Genomic DNA, 21,981 nt, shown 5'->3' with positions numbered 1-21,981 from the left:
ATATCTAACTTCAGAGATTGGGCAACATAATTGACCAAAATTTATTTGTACAAGGTTAGAAGTTATCTGAGCAATAAATGATGAGAGTTTCAACTTCCAAGCTTTGCCCAGCATGGCTTTCGGTTCTCATACTCTCTTCCAGAGGGAAGTAAAAAGTAAAATGTACAAACTAAAAAGAAAACCACCAAGATCAATGACAAAATATAAGTTTGAACAATGGTTCTTTTGTTAAGGATGGCAGACACAAAATAACATCCTGCCAGCTTATGCAACCGGAGGACAGAGACTATAATCCTGTGATATATCAACAGCAGCAGGAGGCAATAACTGCCACATGGAAACTCCAGGATAGACAAAAAAGGGCACCAACTTGCCACCAACAACTTTGGCCTGGGGTAAAAAATGGAGTTGGAATTGCGGGAAGATGAGGTAGGAATCCTGGCTGAGAACCCAAGGTCTTGAATTGCCGCTCAAGATTCTCTTTCTCAGTCTTTAGCCTTTGTTTCTCATAACGAAGTTCATTCTTTTCAGCCTACAAAATAGAACTCTACTCAGCACAACCAAGAAGAATTAAACACTCAAGCCACCTAATTCTCCTGGAAATTTAAGCAATACCAATGCATCAAATACAAATATTAACATGCATCACTTGTCCATGTACACTGGCACACAAAACGTAGAATAAATGAACATCAAAACCAGGCTCAACTTTAGCTCATTAATCTTCTCATGCATGACAGGTTTCTAAGATTAAGATCAGACCAGCTTTTCGGACACTTCCTTCGAAAGCTTCTCCTTTGAAGACGCATTATTGTCCCTTAGCTCGGAAACAACCGCATTCAACTCTTCCTCGTTTTTCTTCTCTAACTCTGCAGAGCAGAAAATTCAATTTACAAAATCTAGCATTAAAATAAACCAACTTTTCAAAAGCAGTAAAAATTACCTGTATCAATGTAGTTTTTTGTCAGCAGATTCCAGTGAATTCTTTAGCTTCTCTTTATCAAGTACATGATTGTCATCACATTGTTGAAGCTTAAGCCTTTTATTATGTTCAGCCGCGTGTTCATAACCAGATAATCCCCAATAGCAACAGTAATTAAAACAAATTTGGGTCGGGTTTTTTCGCGCATCAAAATATACCCGCATGACCAAGGTCTAGACCGATTGGCCCACTTAACTGGCCTCGTTATATTTTGGTGCCATTTGTTCCAGTCTGACAGTTTTGTAGCAAAATATTTGCAGATTCCACGTGTCAAAACACAAGCAGACCACCATGGAACCCAATCCAACATGTCAAATGTCAAAATCATCGACCACCACATGTCTATGAACAATTGATGTCCAGCTTATCCAAAGTAGATAATGGCAGACAAGGTGTCTGCCCGAAACCATTCTACGCACAAAAAAAATGGGAACAAACCTGAAAAAAATCATTAGTCGAACACCACAATCCCATACGGTGATACTTACCCAAAAACAAAAATGTAACTCTTAATTTTATAAATTAGTTTCCCAGGCCAAGAATTGTGAAGGGCGAGGACTAGACGCTGGGAATGGGATCTTCAACATTTCTTCTGTTTTCTTATTCAGTTGTTTTATCCCTTGCTACTCTTACCCTTTCGGATGATGTTTATTTTGAGCATAGCTGTAATGAAATCAGAGGCAACTACACCGCAAACAGCAATTACCAGGGCAACCTCAATAGCATCGTCTCTCACTTCTCCTCTCTTACAGAATTCAATTACGGCTTCTTCAATCTGTCTGCTGGTGTAAGCCCTGATAACGTTAACGTAATCGCACTTTGCAGGGGTGACTTAGACCAACATCAATGCAACACTTGCCTCAACTACACCGCAACCGAGCTCGAGCGATTTTGTCCCTCCAACAAGGAGGCGACCGCGTGGTCTGAACTTTGTTTGGTGCGATACGCCAATCGTGACATGTATGGAATGCTGGAGAACGATCCTCGTACTTGTGTTTACAACCTAGCGAATGCATCGAACCCTAGAAAGTTCAATCAGGCATTAAGTAGACTGTTGAATGACCTGAAAAGCAAAGCTGCAGCAGGGGGTCCTCTTCGCAAGTATGCAGCTGGTAATGCTACAGCTGGTAACTTGCAAACGGTATACGCTACGGTGCAGTGTACTCCTGATTTGGACAAGAGAAATTGCACTACTTGTCTAACTTACGCGATGAGCGAGCTTCAAAAGTGTTGCTATGGAAGGATAGGATGCAGGGTTCTTAGACCAAACTGTGTCTGTAGGTTTGAAACTAATTACCGATTTTATAATCAGATTGCAGTTCCTCTGCCACCAAGTCCAACAACTTCTTCTCCGACATCAATAGGAGGTAAAGGACCTGGCCTTTCTGCTACGGTGAAGAATTATAAAGATGATGATTCAAAATCATTTTTTTAATTGAAAACTTAATAACAAAGGAAAAGAAAATTTCAGTAGTATTTTTTTAATAAAGCCAATATAAATCAGCTAATTACATATGCATCTATAGTAGAAAATTATAGTAATAAAAAAGATTTTGAATAGATCATGTAAAAACAGAGCAAGTAGAGCAAAGCATTACAAAGGAAATAGAATAATTTCTAGAAGACCAGCAAATGAGCAGTGGTTTAATATGTGCCTACCAGATTCCAAGGGATCTTGCTTATTTATTTATTTCTGTTTGTAGCATTAATTGTGGGGATTGTCTTCTAATTCTGATTTTGTGTTTTGCAGGAAACAGGAACAACTAGAATAAAAACCACTAATAAAGACGCATATATTAGTCTCAAAAAGCCTGTTATTTACCTCTACATCATATAGAGGCAGATAAAATTTCTGTCCTCAATACTCTATTCACTAAATCTATATCATAAAAATAAAAAAGATTTGGTAAAAGGTTTGTACATACTGTGTTATCCTATGAAAGTGTGGAGAGTTACACTCAATTTGTAAGATATTATCCGTTTTAATCCAAAAGTCTCATAGTTTTGTCATACAAAAGATGTCTCATAGATTTAGATTTAAATCTCAATATATATGTCATATCATATCAATATATTTTTCTAATGTAGGGTTGGGACATTATAATCTTTCCACCTTTAAAACTTGACGTCTCGAACAAACTAATTTCAACCATAGGACCAAGATCACACCAAACTTGGAATTCTAGAGATGGCTCGCATCATGTAATACTTAGTGATTTGATCTCACCATGTAGTACTAAGTAACTTCTACGACATAGCACTTAGTTCTCGTCGATCGGTGATCGTTCTAATATCATTTGTGGAGACACCCACCCAACCTATGAGTTATTATCCGCTTTGATCCTAAAGTCTCGCGATTTTATCACACAAAAGACATCTTACAGGTTTAAGTTTAGATCTCTACAAATATATCATTTCATATCCACATATTCTTTTAATGTGAAATTGGGGGCATCACAAAAAAAATCTTTCAAAAGTTGCAAAATCTTTGTAAGTATAGACCAATAATGCTACAAAATTCTCCATGTTCAATGATCTTCACTTGCAATAGGTTTCAAACTCTTTCTCTTGGTAGTACCTTGCATCGATGGGGAAAGAAAATATTTTATGGCCTATAGCTAATTAAAGTGAGCAAAAGATAACATACCAAATATTTCTAAATCAACTTCATCTAACTTACTTGAGAATTTTCCTCAACTAAACAAAACTAACAAATCCTAAATCATATAGCTTTGGTTTGTTGAGTTTCCCTAAATTTCAAGATTATAGGTATTACTAATTTTTCTACGTTCAAAGACCTGAGAGCCTATAATTTGGGGAGATGAAAAAGAACCATAAGGACAAACATGGATCTTATTATCTCAACTAAATAATTATAATCTTTAGCATTTAGGCAAACTAGCTTCAAATGTAGAGATGTAGTAAAAGCTAACACCAAAGAATCCAAAGTATGGTAGTTAAGAGTGTTTTATAGAGGTAAGTTGTTATATTGCCTAATTGATGCTATCTTATAATAATTCTTTGAATGAAAAGACATATTAGAAGTTTCCATGTCCAAATTAAATATTTCCACATATTCTATCCAATACATTAGCAATGAACTAAGACAATAATAAAAACTGATGAAAGGTAATCATGAGAAGTAAAAACAAAAAGTAAATTTACTTGAAGGATGTTGTAGAGATAATTGAATCCCTTCTTTCTAGAATTGCAATGAAAAGCCTACTTTAGTTTAGCCTAGTGAATTGTGACCTAAAAAAAACAAGAAAAAGAACACAATTTTTTTGTAAGTAAAGTGAATATGGAACTTAATTTAGTAGAAACTTTAAAAAGAGTAAGGACTTATTTACACTAGTGTAAGTTTTATACTTTTTTTGACCTTTGAATAAAAATTAAATTTGTGAATAATTTGGATTAAAATAATATTTTTAATTTTAGCCATTTTAATCTAAGGGTCAAAAAGAGTGTAAAATTGACACTAGTATAAGAGGATCCCCCTCTTCTAAAACATAACACCACCATTGTTTTTATTCACTCAAAATTTAATAACCTTAACAAACCATTAACCATATTGCACGATAATCACTTTTCATTGTTCTTAATATGAAACTTAAAAAATTTTGCAAAACATATAGCTTGACTAAAACAATTAAATGCTTCTTTTGATAACCCCTTACCTGGTAAAAATTGAAAGCATTTGCCTTGATAAAATCCATATTTGCACCATCTACAACTACATCAAATAGTTCATGCTGCTATAACCAGTATCTTTTACATGAAAATACGATATTCTCACATACATTCTCAACATCCAAATATTGATTAAAAGCACTGATAAAAAAGTAAGGGATGCTAGAAAATCGAAGAAAAATCATTAATAAGTCATGCTGTATCTAGCAAGCCGAGGATCGAAAACCAAGAGTGATGAACTCTATATGTTATTTGATTTAATCATAACATTACAAAACTACTGATAAAGAAAAAGGTGGGGAAGAGATACATAGCCACTAAATTGGATAAGAATAAGCAAAGACAAAGAATAGAACCAATGAGAAAATCCTTATACTAAAATCTCTTCACGCAATTCATCATTCACCATTCATATAAAGCTATTGAACTAAAACAAATTAAGCATTTAGAGCCTACCTATTATCCCTAATACTTGTTAAAAAAATAGCCTAGCTGGTATAAAATAATCTAAAATTTCTTAAATATATAAAAATCTATTATTTTTCAATCATTATGAAATTGTTCTATTCTCCAACAATGTTTAAGACTAACAAATATGCTTATCATTTTTCAATAGATTTTAAATGCCAAATCTTAAAAGTTCAAACAGTGTTACATGATAAGACAACAATGTAATCAGACATTAAACGAACTATTGAATGACCTGAGCATAATGACTTGAGCAACAAAGCTCAGGTCATTTAATAGTTCACTTAATATCATTTAGTTTTCATACTCTTTCAAATGGGGGTAAAAAGTAAAAAGTACAAACTAAAAAGAAAACCACCAAGGTCAATGACAAATATAAGTTTGAACAATGGTTTTTAGTGCTAAGAAAGTAGACACAAAATAACTATGACACCTCAATCCCACATAAAAAAATTTTAAAGATCTGTTGTGATATATAAGTAGAGGTTTAAACCCAAACTTATGAGATTCTTTTTGTGGGACAAAATCATGAGACCTTCGAGTTAAAACAGACAATACCTCACAAGTTAAATGCAAGTCTCTACAAATGGTATCAAAGCAATTACTAATTAGACGAAAATTAAATGCTACATTATGAGAGCCACCTCTAACATCCTACGAGAGTTAAGTGCTACACAGTGAGAGTCACCTTTAGAATCTTAACATCTGATATGATCCTATAGTCTGTGTGTGTTTTGTGTTGGGCTTACCCAATGTTTAGTGTTATTTGGTGGATCTATATGTTTTGTACTAGGCTTAACAGGGACGTCAAGCATTAACGGAGAGAGTTTGTGATACTCCAATCCCACATCGAGAAATTTAAGGATCTGCTATAATATATAAGTAAATGCTTAAACCTAAATTTGTGGTGAGCTTTTAATGGGACAAAACCATGAGATCTTCAAGTCAAAATGAATAATACCTCACAAGTTGGATGTGGGTTTCCACAATAATAGCTTGTTAGCTTATGCAATCGTAGAAGGAAGAATATGATCCTGTAATGTATCAACAGCAGTAGGAGGCAATAACTACCACATGAAAACTCTAAGCTAACCAAAAAAGGGCACCAACTTACCACTAACAACTTTGCATAAGGTACAAAATAAAGCTGGAATAGCACAAAAATGGGATAAGAATCCTGGCTGAAACTTGACTTGCTGTTCAAGATTCTCTTAGTTTTTAGCATTAATTGTTTCTCATGATGAAGTTAATTTTTTTTAGCCTACAAAATAAAACTTTACTCAGCACAACCAAGAAGAATTAAACACTCAAATCACCTAATTCTCTTGAAAATTTAAGTAATTTCAATGCATCAAATACAAATTTTAACATGCATGACTTGTTCATGTATACTGGCACATATAACGTAAAATAAATGAACATCAAAATCCAAGCTCACCTTTAGTTCATTAATCTTCTCTTACAGACTCTCATTAGACTCTCAATTTGTCAAAAAACAAAATATGTTTCTAGAAAACCATGGGAAAGTTGCCAGAAAATTTAAAAAGACAAAAAATCATAATCTAATTTATGGGGTTTTAAAGAACAAAATTAAAAGGTGTAAAAGACAAATCTTGTTAGAGATTTTCAAAATAAAAAATGAGAAATAATCTTATATTGAAAAAAAATAAAGATAGATAGTTAAGTCTGTTCAAAATAGATAAATAAATATGTTTAAAATGAATAGTTTTAACTGTTCAAAAAAGACAGTTTTTATCTATTTAAAATAGACAGTTATATTCGCAAGAAAAGATACTTATTTGTTTATAAAAGGCTCCTTTGATTTTTTGAAAGCATACAAAAATAATTCTTAAAACTCTCCATCTTTCTTAAAACTTCATATTTATTTTATAAAAGTTTTGCTATAAAAACCTTTATAAAAGTTAAATAATCTTGTGATACATCAGTGATTGCTTAGTAGATTGATTTCTTCAATGCAAAATGCAATCAATCACTATGTTTCATTATATCCTCAAGGTTTATTACCTGTAACTTTTTGACACACCCACTAAGTAAATAATACGATGTGGGCAAATAAAATCTGAAAGAAAATGACAATGTTACACGTCTTTGGAGCCTTTTCTCAAAATTATAGATTTTTCATAAGCAGTAATTCTAATTTTTCAATGTTGCACTAACAATTTTAAGGTTGTCCTCGTTTTAATAATGGTTATTGAAGTTACACTTAATGAATTGGCTTTTAATTTTGTCAAATCGGATCATTATAGTGGTGGCAATTTTTGAAAATGGTAGAAGAAGATGCATTTTTTGCTTTTAACCTTGAAGGTTGTATATGTTCTTACTACTCTTAAGCCAAAAAAAATGAAATAAAAGAATCTATTATTGTAATAAGAGAGAGGTAGAAATGGGATAATGCAGATTACATATGTAAAGGTCATATTATTAATGATCTGTTTGACAGCCTGTTTGATACATACCAAAATAAGGCTACTGTAAAGGAGTTTTGAGACAAATTGAAGATAAGATATATGACTGAAGATGCAACAAGTAAGAAATTTTTTGTTAGTCATTTTAATAATTATCTTATAGTTTATGGACATTATGTGATTAAACAACTACGTAAAATTGAAAAAATGCTTAATCAATTTCAACAATATAATGTGAGTATAGATGAAACAATTATTGTGTCCTCTACAATAGAAAAATTTTTTCTATCATGGAAGGGCTTTAAAAGAAGTCTAAAATATAAAAAAGAGAAAATCACTCTTGAGACTTTAGCTAATCATCTTTGAATTGAAAAGGAATATAGAAAGTAAGAAAAAAATTTTGGTTCTGGTGATGCCAAAGTTCATATTTTAAAGAAAGATAGACTACAAAACTTGATAAAAAAAAGTTCAAGTTCAAGCAGATTGCTAATAGGCCCAAATTCAAGAAGAATAAGAAAAGCTCATGTTATTATTGTGGTAAGCCAAGATATTTCAAGAAAGAATTTTAGTTGTTATAGAAGAAAAATGGTTCCTCAAAAAGGGATACTTTTAAAAAATTTGTTACAATGATTTCTGAAATCAACATGCTTGAAAATTTTGAATCTTGGTGGGCTGATTCTAGGGTAACAAAACATGTGTGCAAGGATAAAAGCATGTTCACAACATTCAAACCAAGTGAATATGGTAGTGTCTTTTAAATGAAAAATTCTTCTACAGCAACAATAAAAGGCAAAGGGATTGTTGAACTTGAGTTCACTCTTAAAAAAACTCTAACTTTGAATGATGTTTATTATGTACTAGAAGTTAGAAAGAATTTAATGTTTGGAAGTCTGTTGAACAAGTTTGATTTTAAACTTGTATTTGAGGCAAATAAATTTATTCTATCTAAAGGAGAAATTTTTGTTAGGAAAAGGTATATGTATGAGGGAATATTCAAACTCAATAGTATTAATAAAAATAAGAATGTTATTTCTGCTTACATGGTTGAATCTTCATATTTATGGCATTATAGATTAGGTCATTTAAATTATAAAAAATTGTATGATACGACTAAGCTTCTATTAATTCTTGAATTTAGTCAAAACGTTAATAAATGTAATACATCCATGTTGACTAAGATTGCCATAAATCATTTTTCTAAGGTTAAAAGAAATACAAAGTTACTTGAGTTAATTCACAGTAATGTTTATGATATGTATAGCACTCCTATATTATCTGAAAAGAAATATTTTGTCCCATTTATAGAAGATTATACTAGATATTATTATGTTTATATGTTACATTCCAAAAATGAAGTACTTGATAAGTTTAAAATATATAAATCTAAAGTTAAACTTCAGTGTGATTCTTTTATCAAGTGTTTGAGGTCGAATAGGGTTGGAGAACATTATAGTCTAAGTTATTTTGAATCTGTAAGAATAATCCACCAAGTCACTGCTTTTTATACACCATAGCAAAATGGTGTAATTGAAAGGAAAAACAAGGTCTTAACAAAAATAGGAAATGCAATGTTATCATATTCTGGTCTGAGATTAGGATTTTGGGGGAAAACTTTACTAACAGCTTATCATAAACTAAATATAATTTCTAACAAAGAACCAATATAACGCGAGCAATAGAAGAAAAGAAAAGCAAATCTTAATTATTTAAAAGTTTAGGGATGTAGAGCTGTAGTTAAAATTTCAAAATTCAAAAGGAAAAAGTTGGGTGAAAGAGGAATAGAATGCATAGTTATAGGATATGCACAAAATAGTAAAGCATATAGGTTCATAGTTATTAAACCAAATGATTTAATTTTAGTTAACACTGTTATTAAATCAAGAGAGGTAATTTTTAATGAAAATAGATTTAAATCTATTTTGAGACAACTACAACCAATGCATCTTATAAGTGGAAAAGAAATTCTAAATCTATTGGAACAAACTGAAATTAGTAATGAATATTGTCAAGAAATAGGGACAAGCAAAGGGGTTAGAAAGGCAAAAGATTTTAGATTAGATTTCTTTATGTTCTTTATGGAAGGAATTGGTGAAAACATAAACAATAAAAGTCTTTATTGTTTTAATGTGGAGTCTGATTCTGTTACATATGAAAAGGCAATGAAGTCTCAAGATTCTGTTTTTGGAAAGAAACAATAAATGATGAAATGGGCTCAATAATGGAAAATAACACTTGGATTTTGATTAAGCTTTCACCAGGTTCTAATCAATAGGCTGTAAATGGTTTTTCAAAAAAAAAAAAAGTGGATGGAACCATAGATAAATTTTAAGTAAGGTTGGTAGCCAAGGGCTTTACACAAGTAAGGGATAGATTACTTTGATACTTATGTTCTAGTAGCTAGAATTACTACAATTAAGCTTCTAATTTCACTTACCTTGATTTTATAATTTAATTATACATCAAATTGATGTAAAGATGATATTTTTAAATGGTGAATTAGAAGATGAAGTATATATGGAATAGCCGAAATAATTTATCATTTCAGGTCAAGAGCATAAAGTTTGTAAACTTGTAAAGTCATTGTATGGACTTAAGCAAGCACCAAAACAATGGCACCAAAAGTTTGATAAAATCATTCTTGCTACTGGTTTTAGAATTAATGAGTCAGATAAGTGTATATATAGCAAATTTAAAAATGGCAAAGGAGTTATAATTTGCTTATGTGTGGATGATATGTTAATATTTGGCACTAATTTAGAACAAGTTAAGGAATCAAAGAAATTTTTTATCAAATAACTTTTCAATGAAAGATATAGGTGTAGTGAATGTTATTTTTGGAATTAGAATAATCCAGAATGATAGTGGCATAACCCTGTCACAATTGCATTATATTGAAAAAATACTTAAAAAGTTTGATCTTTTCGATTGTATTTCAGTATCTACATCTATGGATTCTCAATTGAAATTAGTATCTAATATTGATAGAACAATCGATTAATTGCAATATGCAAGAGTAATTGGTTGTCTCATGTATGCAATGACTTATACAAGGCCAGACATAGCATTTGTTATTAGAAAGTTGAGTAAATAAATAAGTAATCTAAGTAATTTACATTGGCATGTAGTTAAAATAATACTTCGATATTTAAAGAAAACAATCAATTATGGATTGTGTTATAGTGGATATCATTTAGTTATAGAAGGATATTCTGATGCTAATTTGATTACTAACATGAAAGATCATGCTTCTACAAGCGGGTGGATCTTTATACTTGGTAGAGGTGTCATTTTTGGGGTTCCAATAAACAAACATGCATAACGAATTCCACTATGGCAACCAAGTTTATTGCATTAGTCATAACAGCTAAAAAAGTTGAATGGCTAAGAAATTTATTATATGAAGTACTTTTATGGCCTAAACCAATTTCCCTAATCTTTATCCTATGTGATAGTGAAGCAACTCTAGCAAGGGCATATAGCCAAGTGTATAATCGAAAGTCTAGACATATTGGATTAAGATATAGCTATATTCGACAATTAATTTCAGATGGAGTGATCACTATAAATTATGTGAGGACAAGTGAAAACTTGACACACTTTTTAACCAAAAGTCTTGCTAGAGAGTTGGTAAAAATGACCTCAATAGGGATGGGGCTTAAGCTCAATAAGTAAAGTCACCCATGATGGAAACTTGACTCAACACTTGATATAATGTCAAGTCTTGAGTTCAATGAGACAAAGTACATCATTTGTATGCGACTGCTAGCACTATAGTAATGTTTAGTATCATTTCAGGTAAAGTGCTAGGTACTCGTAATGGTAAAGGAATGATGAGTAATATACTCTTAATAGATCTAAAACATAAACATATTAAAGTATTATAATTACAGGAACACTTTTGATGGAAGCTACTTATGTGAATGTGAAGTATGGTTACTTTTAGGAGCTTAAAAGCTTGTCTCTAACAGCACTCATGAAAAGAAGATGCAAACACATGACCATAAATGTGTCACTGAATACCAAGCATTCATTGGGTGTTAAAATCGTTGTGTGAGTAAGGTTGGTAGACCAAACAGTGTCTTGAGGTTTGAAACTAATTACCCATTTTATAATCAGTTTACAGTTCCTCTACCGTCACCACCACCGCCACCATCTCCATCAACTTCTTCTTCTCCGACGTCAATAGGAGGTAAGGGATCTCGCCTTTCTGCTAAAAGATATGATTCTCTTTCCTTGAAAATTAATGCTAAGAATAATAAGATCTTGACTATATAAGGATTCGCTTAGCATAAGAAATGTAATTTACAATTTACAGATGGTATATATCTTGGCTTTTCCTTTTTGGGTACAAAATGGATTTTTGATTGTTCCCTTGAATCCGCTGCAAATGGCCTTTGTGTTTATTCATTTTCTCGCATTAAGATGCATGCTACTGTTCAATTGGCAAACCCACAAAGTTTTCGTTCTAAGAAAGGAAACAGCCATTTCCTCGATAATTTTGTTGTTTTCTTCAATTTTTTATTGGGTTAAGATTACTTAAGTACTACGTGGAAGACTTCGACTCATTCATTCAAGGGCGGCTATCTCTTTTTAACTTTGAAGTTTGACCGTTCTTTGTCTTCACCATGAAGAATTATAATAATGATGATTCAAAAACTTTTTTTTAATTGAAAACTTAATAGCAAAGGAAAAGAAAATTTTAGTAGTATTTTTTTTAATAAAGCCAATATAAATCAGCTAATTAAACATGCATGTATAGTAGAAAATTATAGTTATAAGAAAGATTTTGAATAGATCATGTAAAAACAGAGCAAGCAGAGCAAAACACTCAAAAAGGAAATAGAATAATTTCTAGATGACCAGCAAATGAGTAGTGGTTTAATATGTGCCTACCAGATTCCAAGGGATCTTGCTTATTTATTTATTTCTGTTTGTGTCATTAATTGTGGGGATTGTCTTCTAATTCTAATTTTGTGTTTTGCAGGAAATGGGAACAACACAACAAGAACAATAATCATTGTTATTGCTTCAGTTGTTGGCGTTCTGATACTAATTATCATCTCCATATACATTTTTATGAGACGCAAAAAAACACCGGAAAAAGTTGAAAGTAAGTAAATTGACTCCGTTAATATAACGTTAAATTTGGCTTGATTACTAAAACATATATAATGATAGAAAGACGCTCAACGAAATGTTCACCTGCTAAAAACAAACAGCACACTACTGCTATGGTCATAGACCAGATGGTGAGGAAACTGTACAATAAACATATTGCGTTTTGCAGCTAAGGATGAGATTATTGGGGCTGAGTCCTTGCGAATCGACTTTGATTCTGTTCTGGCTGCAACTAATAACTTTTCAGATGCCAATAAGCTGGGACATGGAGGATTTGGAGCTGTTTACAAGGTAAAGATCACCACTGCTATCAGAAAAGAAAATAGTATATTTTATCTCAACGAGAATCATATTGTAACCTGTATTTCTAAATCCATCAGAAGTCACTTATGGTACATTCTACTTTATTTCCAGGGTCAGCTTCCAAATGGACAAGAGGTTGCTGTGAAAAGAATGTATAGGAAATCTCAACAAGGAGACATAGAATTTAAGAACGAAGTTCTATTATTGGCCAAGCTTCAACACCACAATTTGATTAGGTTTCTTGGTTTCTGCTTGGAAGGACATGAAAAGATTCTCATCTCTGAGTTCGTCCCAAACAGAAGCCTTGATCATTTCATTTTTGGTAAAGTTTCAGGTTCAATTTCATTTCTAATTGTATTTATATCAGTTTCCTTTTCCTAGCAAAAAACAAATTGAGTTTCATGTTTTCAAAGACTATAGTTTTTTGTATATTTTATGCCTTTTAGCTGCATAGCTATCAAGAATGACATGTTAAGACTGATAATACCTGAGGAAAACCTATATTAATCCTAGAATTTGTTCCTATGCAATACAATTGATCTAAAATTTTTGTGATAATATAGATCGGACCAAGCGAGCACAATTAGATTGGAAAACACGCTACAAAATCATCGAAGGCATTGCCCGTGGTCTCCTTTACCTTCATGAAGATTCTAAACTTTGGATAATTCATCGGGATCTCAAACCAAGTAATATTTTGTTAGATGCTGATATGATTCCTAAAATTTCCGGTTTTGGGATGGCAAGGCCGCTTGGACGGGATGAAACGCAAGGCAGTACTGTGAGAATTGTGGGAACCTAGTAAGAGCATGGAATTTTTTTTTTTTATACACGCATTAATCTAGTAGTATTCTATGCAGCAGAAACAGCATGAAAATCCAAAATAGAATAAAAATTTCACGAACTTTTCCATGATGCAGTGGATACATGGCTCCAGAATATGCTATGCAGGGACATTTCTCAGTAAAATCAGATGTCTTCAGCTTTGGTGTATTACTTTTAGAAATTATCAGTGGTCAGAAAAATAATAGCTTCTGCCACGGGGAGAATAATGAGTTCATGCTGAACTTTGTAAGTGTATGATTCTAAAGACTAGAGTCATGTTTGTTTCCTCATGCGAATAAAATTGTAAATGTTAAGAGTCATATTTCAGTATTGTAAGTGGACATTGCTGATTTCTTGTCAGGCGTGGAAAAATTGGAGAGAAGGGACAGCATTGAATCTGATCGATCCCACATTGAGTGATTTTTCAAGAAATGAGATAATGAGATGCATCCACATCGCACTGCTATGCGTTCAAGAAAACGTAGCTGGGAGACCAACCATGGCTGCAGTTATTTTCATGCTGAATAGCTTCTCGACCATCCTCCCAGTACCGTCACAACCAGCGTTTTGTATGCAAAGCGACATTGAAACTGACATGTCATCTTCATTGGCCACTAATTCATGGGTGTCCAACAACTCCAATATCGAGTTACTCCCAACATCCCTCAACGAGGTTTCAATTACTGAGCTATCTCCTAGATAGTGTTTGGAAGTTGTATACAATAAGTTTATTATCTTAAATTTCGTTTCTATATATTATATTCCCGTTAAAGGCTTTGCTGTATATCTCACCAACAAGAGGTGGGCGTGAAAGTTTGTGTGGAAATCCCACATCCTATAATAAGATATAATCCACCTCTGTGATCAACGGTTTTCAACTTTTAGTGTATCTAACTTCAGAGATTGGGCAACATAATTGACCAAAATTTATTTGTACAAAATTAAAAGTTATCCGAGCAATTGATGATGAGAGTTTCAACTTCCAAGCTTCGCCCAACATGGCTTTCAGTTCTCATACTCTTCCAGAGGGGAGTAAAAAGTACAAATTAAAAAGAAAACCACCAATAACAATGACAAATATAAGTTTGAACAATGGTTCTTTGTGCTAAGGCAGACAAAAAATAACAGCCTGCCAGTTTATGCAACTGGAGGCCGGAGAATATGATCCTGTGATATATCAACAGCAGCAGGAGGCTAGAAGTGCCACATGGAAACTCCAGGATACCAACAAAGGCACCAGCTTGCCACCAACAAGTTGGCCTGGCGTAGAAAATGGATTTGGAATAGCAGGAAGATGCGGTAGGAATCCTGGCTGAGAAGCCAAGGCCTTGACTTGCTGCTCAAGATTCTCTTTCTCAGTATTGAGTCTCTGTTTCTTCTTTTCAGCCTACAAAATAAAACTCTACTCAGTACAACCAAGAAGAATTAAACACTCAAGCCACTAAATTCTCCCGGAAATTTAAGCAATACCGATGCATCAAATACAAATTTTAACATGCACCACTCGTCCATGTATACTGGCACAAACGTAGAATAAATGAACATCAAAATCCAGGCTCACCTTTAGCTCATTAATCTTCTCGTGCAGACTCTCATTAGACTACCTCAGTTTATGTGCTTCATCCTGTAACTGAGTAACCATCCAAACTGCATCAACCAATATAAAAGCCTTGTCCACTTTGGGAAGCCTTCCACGATCCAGGATAGAACCCAATTCCAGGAACCTTGACATAATGAAAATGTAAATATCAGAAAAGGTAAATTGGGTTAAAGACAAAGAAATTAGGGCAATAAAACATGCCTTTCATTTAGCCTATCCCTTCGCATCTTTTCTCTGCATGCTTTGGAGCCAGATGCACAGCATGATCCAGACCTCACCCTGTGACAGAATAGTGAAGAGATTACTAAAGGAGACCTGGTGTGAAACCAAGCAACAAATCCAAGCATCCAATTACACTAAAACTGTACAGAAACTTGAAGAACAAAATGGTGCAGAGCTAGAGCAGAAACCGCATTACAGAAGTAGAGTAAGGAAATACAACTAAAAAAAATAACAATTGAGTAACCGTATACCGTTTTCCGTAGCCTGCTTCGTTAAGATTGTCTGGATTCCCAAAAGATTCATTAATTCAACACTGCAGAAATATCAAGAAAGATTAATAAGCATGTTTAAAGTACAACGGGAAAGTAAATAGCTTAGTTTGAGGGAGCAGCCTGGTCATGGCAGCTCGCCAGCCACTTAGCTTATAGCCCAATTCCATTGCTAAACATAATGCTAAACTAAATAAGGCTAAAGCAACAGACAACTTGGAACAGACGAAAAAAAGTCAAAAGCAATTGCTTCATTTGAGTACCACAAAATTGGAAAAATCGTTACTTGAAATAGAAACCTACCTACAGTTCAGTTAATCAAATATGAGATAATCAAGTAATATTTGTTGGGAAAAAACAACACCCACACGTAGCAACCACACACACAATAGCAAACTCAAATAAAAAATAAAAACACACAAATATTTGGTTCAGCCCAACTCAAAATGACCTACTCTAAACCTAATCCACTAACGAATAAATCTTTACAACTGTGAGACTTTTAGAATGAGAATAGTCTCATAAAACTCCTTACTCAAAACTTAACCCAAAACCCAATTACACCCTTTTAATAACCTATTCACTTATCTATTCTCTTAGTGTCTAACTCTCTGGGATTATCAAACCAAAACCAAAACCAAAACATCATATTTATAAGGGTGAAATCCTTTATACTTTTACTAAACTCCCGATGTGAGATACAAGATAAACTCAAACTCACTTAACTTTCGATGTTGGATTCTGAGATTCAAGGTAAATCCCAACAAATCCTCCCTTGACTTGAATCTTCAAACACTTCAACAGTATCTGAAAAGCTAACACGCTTACCTTTCTTCTTTTCTTTCATCACAGGCATCTCAGCATCTGAGCCTCCATCAAACATGTACAAATGATTATTGACCTTATTCCCTTATAGAATCACAATACCATTCTTGTACACTTTTAACCAATCATTATTACCATAATATGTGTACCCCCGAGAAGTTAACTCACCCAAAGTAATCAAATTGTAGTAACAATTTGGTACATACCTTACATGACAAAGTGTCCTAATAACACCATTGTGAGATCTAAGGCGAACACTCCTAATGCCTTGAATCTACACCTTTTATTTGTTAGCAACCACAATATCCCCATACTTCTCATTCTCATCCAACTCCACAAAGTAACTCCTATCATTGCAAACATGAACTGTAGCAGCTGAATCTAAAACCCAACCTTTATCACTTTTCAAACTCATCCACACAAGTTGTCAAAACAACATCATCATCAGACACGATGGCAGCAGTATCACTCTTTTCTTCATCTGATTTTTTCTCATCATTCACCTTTTTAAAGGCAACCATATCCTTTCTCAGCTTCCTACAGCGCACTTGGATATATCCCTTCTCACCACAATAATAACATTCTATATCACTGTAATCTCTGTCTCTTGACTTGGATCTCCCTCTTGATCCATCAATCCTCTTTTGAGTCCTCCCTCGATCAAAACCCTTTACAGCTAGTGTACTCCCCCAGGTGATGAGTTCTGAGCTCCCATAAACCTTTCATTCTCACGTAACAGGGCAGTCATATCATCCAACTTTAAAGTAGACATGCCCACTAACACAGTTAAACTAAAGGCCTATAAGACTTTGGCAAAGATGATAGCAAAATTAAAACATTCTCTTCATCTTTTAACTCATCAACAGAAATCGCTAGCAATTGAAAAATCAATCTATTAAACTCATTCAGGTGATTATGAAGACTCATACTTTCTTCTATCTTCAGAGAATACAGATCCATCTTTAAACATAATCTACTAGTCAATGACTTCGAAGCATAAACTTTTTGGAGTACTCTACTTTACTTTTAGAGCTAACATCAATCTAATAGTACTAACAGCCTTCTTCTGAATCCTAACGTCAATCTAATAGTACTAACAGCCTTTTTTTGAATCCTATTCCAATTAGCATCAGACATTCCCTCAGGCTTATTACTCTCTAATGCCTGATCCAACCCTTGTTGTACTAACAGATCTTGAATAATATTTTGCCATAACATAAAATTACTCATTCCATCAAATAACGTAATATCAAACTTAGGCATAGGCATTCAAACACTGCTTCACGATCTCTTGGGCCAACAAACCTTAAACCTCGAACCTCGCTCTGATACCACTTGTTTCGAACCTCGCTCTGATACCACTTGTTGGAAAAAAACAACAGCCACACGCAGCAACCACACACACAATAGCAAACTCAAATCAAGAATAAGAACACACAAATATTTGATTCGGCCCAATTCAAAATGACCTACTCTAAACCTAATCCACTAATAAATAAATCTTTACAATTGTGAGACTTTTAGAATGAGAAAAGTTTCGTAAAATTTCTTACTCAAAACTTAACCCAAAACTCAATTACACTCTTTTAATAACCTACTCACTTAGCTATTCTCTTGGTGTCTAACTCTCTGAGATTATCAAACCAAAACCAAAACATCATATTTATAAGGGTGAAACCCTTTATACGTTTACTAAATTTCTGATGTGAGATACAAGACAAACTTAAACTCACTTAACTTTTGATGTGGGATTCTGAGATTCAAGGTAAATTCCAATAATATTAAATTCCATTTCATTTTAAAATTCATCAAAAACAAAAAGAAAAAGAAAAAAGGGAGAAGAGGGAAGCCTGAGAGGAGCACAACAAATAAGGGAGTGAGATGACCAGATTGGGCCTGAAGGGTCAAGTGAGGGAAGATCACCACTAGGATCAGGAATGTCATCTAACAAACCATAATCATCGAAAATCCACTTGTTTAGATTTCCAAGGAGACCAGGTCCTCGCAAGGATTCAACTATGACACAACGGCGGAAGATGGGGTTATTGCAGAATTGAAGAAAAATGTATGGCAACTGTTGTGACTAATTCAAACTATTTGAAAATATTTTTAATATATTAAAATAAAATTATTTTAATATAATAAAATATTTAAAATATTAATATAAATATAAATTATAAATTAAAAACATAAAAATCACTAATAATATAAATATTTATAAATATTTAATTTTAATATTTAATAATAATTATTTTTATAAGTTGCAATCTAATTTAATAATATTTTAATAAGAATAACAATATAAAATTAATACAATAAAAATATACTAAAATAAATAAAAATTCATTAAAAAAATATAACTAAAATACTGGCTGAAAATAATTTTTAAAATAATTGAAAATAAATTTTTGTATTTTATAAGTGTCTAGTTTATTTTTAGCCACAAAATTTTTAAAATTCACATTTCCTAATGACAAAGGCACAAATTTAAATTAGGAATGTGTAATATTATAAATTAAAATTTTTATTTCAGTAAAAATGAATTTTATAAGCTTAAATTATAGAAATCAAAATTTTATAAATAATCACAAATAATTTAAATTTTTTAAGCTTTAGATTAATAAATTTTATTTTAAAATTTCGATTCACTTAACGTATAAATTATTTAAATAAATCAATTATATTATTAAAAAAATCACATTTTATACCATCAAAATTACTTAAAATTCAATCAAATCGATCATTAGAATAAAAATTTTCAACAACCCAAAATTAATTTATCAAAATTGTCAAATATTTATTTTTCACAATTTCAAAAATTCTTAACTCTTAAAATAAGCAATCAAATTAGATACAACAAAAACTATTGAAAAGGTCTTGAAAAGAGCTTTCTATAGGAACAAAATATGCTGCCAAAAAACCACTGAAAGGTTGTCAAAAAATTTAAAAAGACAAAAATTTATAATCTAATATATGAAGTTTTATCACAAAAACCAAAATTAAAAAGTATAAAAGACAAATCTTACCTTGATCATTCAATTGTAAGCCTAATATATCAAATTTTTGTTAGGAAAATGGGGTCCAGTCTCATGTAAGTGGTTTTGGACCAAGTAAAGGCCATGGGCCTTAATCTTTTATTTTACACAGAGCCCTAGCTACTTAATAAAAAAGAGGTGGTATTATTTTAAGTGTGTGTCGAAAACCAAGCAGAGAAAGAAGAAAAGCCAGGAAAAACAGAGAGAGAAAAAAGAGAAGGGAGAGTTAGTTAACGGAAGTCGATCCGTGGTCCGATTGAGTTAGAACCTTGTCAGGAGGTTTATGATTCAGAGTTCTACATTCTGAACGGTGAAGATCGGGTTTAAAACTCTCTAGGAACAAATCCAGGGTGTATTTGTTGAGTCACTTATTTGGTGAGATTTCTCCAATTGTTTCTCTAGTTGTTGATTAGCTCTAGTTTTAGCTAGAGAAGAACTTTGTATAACTATTATTTGATAGTGAAGATTTTTTTGGTGGCTCGTGATTTTTTCCCTCTACATTGGAGGGTTTTTCACGTAAATCTTGGTGTGCTTTATTTTTCTTGCGTGTTTGATTATTGATTGTTGTCTATTGCTTCTGTATTGTTGTGATTATTGCTTCAGGAGCAACAAGTGGTATCAGAGCGAGGGTTATTTTGAGACATCGATATAGAAGCATCCTAGGATAGAAGTAAATTCTGTTTGAGATCATGGAGGGTGATACAGGTTCTATGATAAAATTGACATCATCGAATTATTCAATTTGAAGGCCTATGATGGAGGATCATCTATACTGCAAAGATTTGTATGAGTCAGTATTGGGTGATTTGGCTAAATCAACAGATATGAAAGATGAAAGCTGGAAGAAGTTAGGTAGAAAGACACTGGCTACAAACAAAAAATGGGTTGATATCAGCGTGTTCCATCATGTAACGCAGGAGTTAGATGCTCACATTATTTGAAAAAAATTGACAGCATTGTATGAGAGAAAAATATATATGAATAAAGTTATGCTTGTTAAAAAGATTACAACTTTACAGTACAGGGATGGACGATCTGTTACAGAGCACTTGAGTGATTTTCAAGATATATTTAATCGGATGACTACTATAGAGCTTAAGATGGATGATGAAATGAAAGCATTATTTTTTTTGGGTTCATTGCCAGACAGCTAAAATACTCTAGTTGTGACTGTTCTTAATTCAGCTCCTGATTATAAGGTGACATTGGAGATGGTAAAGGACAGTATGTTTAATGAAGAAGCAAGGCGAAAAGATGTAGACCCTGAGAATCAAGTTCTAGTCACAGAGAACAGGGGTAGAAACATCGACAGAGGTCAGGACTCAAAAGGCCGTGGTAAGTCTAAACATAGATCCAAGTCTAGAGGTAAAATGAAATGTTTTCGTTATGGTAAGGCGGGTCATATAAAATGAAACTGTAAAATCTTGAAGCAAAAGTGAAAAGATGAGAAATGTAAGAGTTCAGATGATGGTAATATTGCAGCAGTGAATTCAGATAGTGATTCAGTTACTTTGATTTGTACACATAGTGATTGTAATCATGTTAGTGATCTCGGCATTGAGTGGATAGTTGACACAGGAGTGACATATCATTGTGTTCCTAAGAGAGAGTTGTTTACAACTTACAAAGTAGGAGACTTTGGTTGTACCAAGATGGAAAACAAGAGTGTGTCGCAGATTGTTGGGATTGGTGATATTATTGTACAAATTAGTACAGCATGTTGACTTGAGGGATGTCAGACACATTCCAGATATGAGAATGAACTTGCTTGCTATTAATGTCCTTGATAAGAAGGGATATGAAAGCCGACAAAAGAATGGACAGTGGAAGCTTCTCAAAGGATCTATGGTAGTTGCAAGGGGAAAACTATGCTGCACAATGTATAAGATATGGATGCAATTGAACGGTAACCAGGTAAATACCGTTGAAAATGATGCTTCAGTAAACTTGTGGCACAGGAGGCTGGCACACATGAGTGAAAAAGGGTTACAAGTTTTGGCAAGGCAGTCTCTCATTCCCTTGACCAAAGGTATGTCTCTCGATTCATGTGATTATTATTTGTTTGGTAAGTATCATAGAGTTTCTTTTCGTAAAAGTTCTCAAAGAAAAAGAAAATAGATTGGAATTAATTTATTCTGACGTATGTGGTCCCATTGAGGTAGAGTCATTAGGTGGTAGCAGATATTTTGTTACTTTTATTGATGATGCTTCACGTAAG

The 21,981-nt window shown here is 32.9% G+C and overlaps 2 protein-coding genes and 1 pseudogene across 6 annotated transcripts; 2 read left to right on the top strand and 1 right to left on the bottom strand.

The window, feature by feature from the left end:
- Window positions 1–120: 120 nt before the first annotated feature.
- Window positions 121–19,763, bottom strand: LOC111278495 (transcription factor ILR3-like; annotated as a pseudogene).
- On the top strand, window positions 248–3,172 carry LOC111278244 (cysteine-rich repeat secretory protein 38-like). 2 transcript variants are annotated; one of them, XM_089764989.1, is made up of 3 exons: window positions 248–429; window positions 741–2,349; window positions 2,733–3,172. In XM_089764989.1, the coding sequence occupies exons 2-3, from the start codon at window positions 1,554–1,556 to the stop codon at window positions 2,747–2,749; spliced, it is 813 nt and encodes a 270-aa protein (XP_089621115.1). In that variant the 5' UTR covers window positions 248–429; window positions 741–1,553; the 3' UTR covers window positions 2,750–3,172. The 2 variants fall into 2 exon arrangements, with proteins under 2 accessions (XP_089621115.1, XP_022720566.1); XM_022864831.2 differs by having other exon boundaries at window positions 248–2,349.
- LOC111278243 (cysteine-rich receptor-like protein kinase 44) lies at window positions 12,333–14,690 on the top strand. 4 transcript variants are annotated; one of them, XM_089764987.1, is made up of 6 exons: window positions 12,333–12,676; window positions 12,854–12,975; window positions 13,099–13,321; window positions 13,551–13,788; window positions 13,908–14,064; window positions 14,174–14,690. In XM_089764987.1, the coding sequence occupies exons 1-6, from the start codon at window positions 12,433–12,435 to the stop codon at window positions 14,513–14,515; spliced, it is 1,326 nt and encodes a 441-aa protein (XP_089621113.1). In that variant the 5' UTR covers window positions 12,333–12,432; the 3' UTR covers window positions 14,516–14,690. The 4 variants fall into 4 exon arrangements, with proteins under 4 accessions (XP_089621113.1, XP_089621114.1, XP_022720565.2 ...); XM_089764988.1 differs by having other exon boundaries at window positions 12,335–12,676; window positions 13,099–13,309; XM_022864830.2 differs by having other exon boundaries at window positions 12,342–12,676; window positions 13,099–13,309; window positions 13,908–14,058.
- Window positions 19,764–21,981: the final 2,218 nt, after the last annotated feature.

This window comes from Durio zibethinus, chromosome 8 (assembly GCF_047325235.1).
Source record: "Durio zibethinus cultivar Kanyao isolate XHJ-2024 chromosome 8, ASM4732523v1, whole genome shotgun sequence".
NCBI classification, from domain to species: Eukaryota; Viridiplantae; Streptophyta; class Magnoliopsida; order Malvales; family Malvaceae; genus Durio; species Durio zibethinus.
This window is presented reverse-complemented; position numbering and strand designations above follow the sequence as displayed.